This window comes from Vombatus ursinus, unplaced genomic scaffold (genome assembly GCF_900497805.2).
Source record: "Vombatus ursinus unplaced genomic scaffold, bare-nosed wombat genome assembly UNPS02014803.1, whole genome shotgun sequence".
Lineage (NCBI taxonomy): Eukaryota > Metazoa > Chordata > Mammalia > Diprotodontia > Vombatidae > Vombatus > Vombatus ursinus.
The window spans coordinates 671,442-678,356 of record NW_020954581.1 but is presented as its reverse complement, the minus strand read 5'-3'; the positions used below and the strand labels follow the sequence as shown (position 1 = coordinate 678,356).

At 37.9% G+C, this 6,915-nt stretch overlaps 1 protein-coding gene across 1 annotated transcript in view; it reads right to left on the bottom strand.

Moving 5' to 3' along the window:
- Nucleotides 1-262: 262 nt before the first annotated feature.
- Nucleotides 263-6,915, bottom strand: part of COL24A1 (collagen type XXIV alpha 1 chain) — a 369,727-nt gene continuing 363,074 nt past the window's right edge. Inside the window, exons 60-61 of the mRNA XM_027873950.1 lie at nucleotides 2,436-2,651; nucleotides 263-550 (exon numbers count right to left, since the gene is read on the bottom strand). Of these exons, the coding sequence (XP_027729751.1) occupies nucleotides 404-550; nucleotides 2,436-2,651 (363 nt within the window). The 3' untranslated portion in view covers nucleotides 263-403. The remainder of the gene's footprint in view (nucleotides 551-2,435; nucleotides 2,652-6,915) is intronic.

Here is a 6,915-nt window from a genome sequence, read left to right as displayed (position 1 = left end):
CCAGTATTGCTCCAAAGTACTGTATGTCTCCAGCTGTCTGTAGGGGATCTTTTTACAGTGCTGTCAAATAGGTTAAGAACACAAGAGACCCTGAAGAATTCCATAATCATATATAAATTTCAGTCCCAGGGAATTCTACAAGAAAGCATTGATCAGTATATATTTCTTTAAAAAAATTAAATATTTATCAATATCATAGTCCTTTATTTTAAAAAAAAATGCCTTTTCTCCTTCTTAGGAGGAAGTCTTTTTCTTCCTGAGATTCTTAAGCTATAGACAATGCTTTGTTTCACGCATTTCCCATAATTTTTTAAATGATGATCTTCATCTGTATGTTTTTTTTTTCTTTTGCAACAATTCCCTGGCCATTAATCAGGTTGCATCCTGAACTGATTCAGAGTCCTTAGAGAAAGCATACAGAACTGCTTTCAATGTAGTGTTTCTGTCCCGTTTTGAGATGAGGAAGTTTATGCACTTCAACCACTGGGAGCTGATTAGGGTCCTGAGTGTGAAAAAGGAATTTTGCTTTATGCCAGCTGCCATCTTGAATCTGTAAATACACATAGAGACATGTTTTCATATGCGACTGTTTCATCAATAATTAACATCAGCAGATACAGACTTCTCTATAGTCACAAAATGAAAACTCTGAGATCTCCTGATGCTTCTTCTCCAACCTTTACTGCTTTCTTTGCTTTTCACCTCCATACATTCAGACCAGGCTCCAACTCCTGCTTTCTGGTCATCAGGAAGCTGACTAGAGAGGAAGAAGAGGCTCCATTCCTCCACGTGAGTTATTCACAGGCCTCTTTTTCTTTGGGTTATTTCTTTATTCTATTTATTTATTTATTTAATGGGTTTGTTTTTTGCTTTTTTTAGTGAGGGAATTGGGGTTAAGTGACTTGCCCAGGGTCACACAGCTAGTAAGTGTCAAGTGTTTGGTCTGAGGCCGGATTTGAACTCAGGTATTTCTTTATTCAAGATGAAAAGTTTCCCTGACTGCAAGTGAATAGTCTTCCTATCATTTCATAGTCTTCCTATTTCTTGGAAGCCCCAAAGTAACCACAATCTTAGACTTTGTTAATCAAATGATCATAATTCATATAAAAAGAATTTATTTCCATAGAGCTCCTATTTGTTCATTCTCTCCCTTTGATTTTTATATTAAACACTCATCTGGACCTCTAATACTTAATAAAATGACCTGTGATCATAATTCAGTGAAATTAAACTCAGAAGAGAATGAAAAGGATAAGCCTAATTTTCAAAGGTTAACTTCATTCATTCAACAAAACTATATGCTACACACTGTGTTAAGCACTATGACAGTTACCAGTAAGTATGAGATATGGTCCCAGACATTCAAGCAGTTACTTATAATTGGGAAGATGAGATATGTCCCTAATTAACTATAATATAAGGAGTAAATGGCAAATCCTGTCTATATGAGATAGACAGATAGTCCTAAAGGAGGTCAGAAATGGGAGAAAAAGCATTTCTAGTTGGATTGACCAAGGTAAGTAAGCTTCATGCATGAAGTAGAGTTGAGCTGGGATAGAAGTTCAGTAAATAGAGATGTAAGGGAAGGCATTTCAGGTGAAGGGGTGGAATGTCATCAGCAAAGTCACTGAGGCAGGAAAGAACAAGATTCATTTGGGATTTTAGATCTGGAAGGGAAATTAGAGATAATCTAATATAAAACCCTCATTTGACAAACAAAGAAACCAAGGCTCTGGGAGGTGATAAAAGTTGCCTAAGTTTCCAATGTTTGTTTGTGGTAGAATCAGGATAGAATTCAGGACCCCTGATTCTCAGCCCAATGTATTTTCCACCGTAACAAACTGTATAATACATGAAGTGATGGTTTTATAGTTCAGATTTTATAAGACACATTTCAATAAATCACAAGGCTTAGTGTTAGTTAAATCTTTGTTTCACAGGTGGTCACAAATCTCTGAGAATCTATAGTAATGGTGAATTTACTGTTTCCAAGGCAACCCATTCCATTTTTGGCAAGTTCTAATTATCAGGATGTTCTTCCATATATTGAAATGGAAAAGTTTATGGTTATAAGTCAATTGCATTAAATAGAAAGAAAAACACATGCCTGAAATACTTCCTTACTGGAGTGGAAACTCACTGAAGGTAAGTACTATGCTATTTTTCTCCCTTGTCTCCTTGAAGCCTAATACAATTCCCTAAACAAAGCAAGAACTTAATATTTATGGAATTGAATTGAATTCAACTGTTTCATCTACTTGACGTCTGACATTAAATTCTGATTCTACTAGTCTAGAGAAAAACAAATTTCCCTTGGTCACAATACAATTAAAAGAAATAAATTTCCATAGATCTCATGTTCATACTAATTTTTAAAGTTGATCACTGACCCTAATTTGAACAACTCTAAAAATGTCATCTCATTCCTTCCTTACCTTGCAGTCATCTGTAAGCACCTTTGGTTCAAGTAGGGTGTTTTCTTCAAAGACCTGGCCATTCCATCCCTTGAAACTAACAGGTAATCCTGGGGCACCAGTCCTTTGAGTTGTCCATACTGGTGTGTTCAGACAATGAATAGTGATGATGTGGGTGGCTTCTGAGCTCAGTAAATGAAGGAAGTTCATCTGGACTTTCTCAATTCCAAACTCCAACTAATTTCATGAAAATAATACTGATGTTATGAGATGTGGCAACTGAACAATTTGTTTGTTGTAGCAAGTTGGGGATAAAAAATGGCAGATATAATCTATCTCTTCCAGGAATTTTATGAAATGTGTGGTTATAATTCACAATGGAATAATTGGGCATTAAAATAATTATATTTTTGTATACAAAGTGCAGTGCTGACTTGCTACTGATTTCTTAAGATCTCTTCCCTTCCCTCAAATCTAAATCCCATTTCAATCAATCAACATGGGGTAATTAAGCATCTATTAAGTGTTAGGTACTGTATTGGGCTCCAAGGATCCCAAAACAAAAGTGAAATAGTTCTTGCCCTCTAGGAGCTCACATTCTAATTACAGCATGGGCTTATCAGGTGTCCCAAAAGTCTTAGTGCAGTTTTAAGCTTCAATATGTTAAAACCGCACCAAGACTTTTGAGATATTCTATATTTAAGAACATACAAAATTTATGCAAAATAAATACAAAGTAATTTTTTTGGGGGGAAACAATAATAGCTAGGAGAGAAGAGGGATCACCAAATACTGTATGTAGAAAGCTCAAGCTGAGTATTGAAGGAAAGTAGAGATTTTAGGAGGGAGGTGAGGAACAAGCACATTCAAATACAGAAAACAAAATGCAAAGGCACAGAGACGAAGTTGGAGTGTCATATGTAAGGAAGAACAAGATAGCCAGTTTGAATTCAGCCACTGTTTTATGCATTTATATTTATGTATCTCAGATACTTACTGGCTATGTGCCCCTAGGCAAGTCACTTGCCTCTATTTGCCTCAGTTTCCTCATCTGTAAAATATATCGGAGGAGGAAATGGCAAACCACTCTAGTATTTTGCCAAAAAAACCCCAAAGAAACCAAAACAAAATGGGATCATGAAGAGTCAGACATGACTGAAATGCCTGAACAACAACAACACAGATAACCACTGAGTCTCAGAGTTGGAAGAGGCCTCAGAGGTCACCAAGACCAGAGGTATCAAAGAGGCAGAGATGTAAGGTCAACAACAGTCCCAATTACCCTCCAGAAATAGATTAGAATGTAATTGGGAAACAATTAAATGGGGGAATAAATATGCAAGAAGTACAGGAAAATGTGAACATTCTAATTATGAATGCAAGAAAACATAGATAACAAGTCAATATGTCACTGTAGGGGTCCTTACTGTACCAATAAATGGTCTCCATTTCTGTTTGATTTTGACACTGCAGACCTGGACCAAGCCATATCTTGCATTCTGGTTTGGGATTCCAAAATTTGACTGAAACTGATCTTTCCGTTGTTATCAATGATCTACTTCTGGCTTGTATTGCAGAAGGTTGTGGGAGAAAGAGTGAGAGCAGGAAGAAGAACTTGAGTAGAATAATAAAAGAAAATCATCTAGGTGAATTTGAAGGGTTTGGATTAGTGAATTTGGTCAGAATTTGAATTTGGAGAGAGAGAAATTGAGAACATTTTGAAGAACAATCTTTATGTCCAGGTACTGCTCCAGCGTTTACTTTCTGGTTGTAGAGAAATAGATTCAAAGACTTAATTAAGGAGAACATAAAAGGATTAAAGAGAATAAGGGAAATTTTAGAATTCCCAAGTCCTTAGGGACTTGGGAAGACTTAGAGTCAATTTAAAGATAAGATGCTGGAAAGACTTGGCAAGGTAACAAAAGCTAAATGTCATAATTAGAATGTTCACGTTAATTGATAGGGTGATGTGTGGGGCAAATTGGTGAAAAGGGCAGGGCTGGTCCTAGGTAGAAGGAAGGCCATGGCATTCTTGAGATAATTGGAAGCAATTTGAGTGAGGTTGTCAAAAAAAAAAGTTTTAACCAGGTGTTTGGGTAGAGGTGTAAACACCCAAATGAGTTTGAAGAAACAAGGCTGAAAATCTCATCTATTATGGATGAGTCAGTCAATATGTGCCAGGCACTATGCCAAGCACCAGGATGTAAAGAAAGGTAGAAGGCAATCTCTGCCTTCAAGGAGATCACAGTCTAAAGGAGGAAACAACATGTAAACAACTATGTACCCTATGTACCTAACTGCCCCAGTAGCAGTTAAGTGACAAAGTTAGGCTGATGCCAGGAAAGACTTCTTTACAATTAAAACTATTAAATGGTAGAATAATTTGCCTCAAGAAGTGGTGGTTTCCCTTCCTTGGAGGTCTTTAAGTAGAGGTTGGACAATCATTTATTAAGCATGTGATACTTACTCAGATACTTACTAGCTATGTGCCCCTAGGCAAGTGGGGATTCCTTTCGTATAAAATCCCGTTTGGCTTGTAAAGCCCTTCAGAATCTAGCCCCTTCCTATCTTTTCCTATTTTTCTACTTTACTCCTCTTCCAGTGACTCTGGCCTCCCTTCTGTTTTTAAATAAGCACTCTATCTCCCTACTCTTCACTTAAAAACATTTTTTAATAACATTCAGTGCATTTTCCCTGGCTGTCCTCTATGCCTGCAATTCTCTTTTCCTTTTTTCCACCTCTGAGCTTCTCTGGATTTCCTCCAGCTAACATCTGACCTATTGCAAGAAGCCTTTCCCAGTCCTCTTTAAGCTTAGTGCCTTCCCTATGAGATTACCCTCCAATTTATTCCATACATATCATGTATGCATATAGCTGTATGCATGTTATTTCTCCCATTAGAATCTAAGCTTCCTGAGGGCAGGGACTGTATTTTACCTTTCTTTATATCCCCAGTGCTTAGCACAGTGACCGACACATAGTAAGCACTTAAGAAATGCTTTTTGGCTATTGATTGTCTGGGTTGAACTAGGTGGCTGCTGAAATTTCAATTTTCAAACTCCATGATTTGTTGTAAGGGAGTAGGGTGGGGAGGATGATGTAATCCTCCATATGGAAGAGGCTGGAAGTCTGCTTCCAGAAAGCTATGATGACATGTAATAGAAATACCCTGATTTGGAATATGTTTGGTAGATGGTTCTGGTTTGCTAACTAACCATGAGATGAAGAAAAGAACAGTTAATTGGTTGTCTAGCTGGATTGGGAGTGCATTGCAAAGGTATTAGTTACCAGGGCCAGTCACTGGTTTTTGGCTCTTCTCAGACTTATTAGTATTGGAAAAGGTAAGAGAGAGACCTCAGGCTTTTATCTCCCCATTGGGGCTACAAAGCTGACCTTGCATGGCCCTGATGTTGCTTCTGTCTCTGTTATGTCTATTCTTTCCTTCTTTGAGGTAAAGGAAATTGGAGAAAGCTACAACCTTGTGTACTCCAAAATGTCAGGCTAGTAAGCCATAGGAGATCTGGGAACTGGAGTCCATGCTAGGATTTGCTGGAAGCCAAAGATAGAAGAATTAGGTCCAGAGCTACTTGCTTGACCTAGCCCAGCAGGAGTAGATATGAAAACTGATTTATCTATCAGCCATATAGCTTTTGTAAGGGAATTTCTTGGCAGCAAATGCTATATAGAAACTGTCTTAAGGTTGAGCCCGCTCTCCTCACAGACTGAAGTGGTAGAGGTAGAAGTGTATTCCCAGGTATTAGCAAAAATAGTTGTACTTCTTGCTGTATCTTTGTAGCAATTATCCGTATGTAAAAGCTAATTGGTGTTAAATGAAATTGGTGTTAAATGGTTAAATGGAAAGCACCAATCACTGTTGGTTAATGATGGGGAACCTCCAACCCCACAGGGGTACCCCTAGAACCTTGAGGGTTAGATGGAGTTGGCCTTCCCTCATCCCTCCTTGAATGGTTACAATCAGAGGCTGGAGGCACATTTTTTCTGGTATAGAAGAGAAAGCTAGAATATCACTGTTCTTATTCTTTGATCTCTTAACAACTAAATCCAATGGCCTCTTCTCAGTCTTTATCATACTTGACTCCTCTGAAACTTTTGTCACTATTGACACCACTCCTCCTGAGTATACTCTCCCCTCTCAGTTTCTGTGACATTGTTCCCTTTTGGTTCTTTCTGGGAAATCCCCTGTAGTTTTGGCTATTCCCCCTCAGTTTCCTTTGTTGAATCATCAGACCACCATCCCTCTCCATACCACTAAATTAACGTACCTTCCAAAGCTCAGCCCTGAACCCTCTTTTCTTCTATTGACTCTCAGTACTCTTGGCATTTCCTTTCTTGTATATATCTTGTATTTTTGTCCAATCACCCTCCGCCCAGCAGAATGTAAACTTCTTGGAAGCAGGGACCGATTCCTTTTTGTCTTTTATCAAAGCACCTAGCAAAATATCTACTATATACAAGGCACTTAAAGAATATTGAAATTACA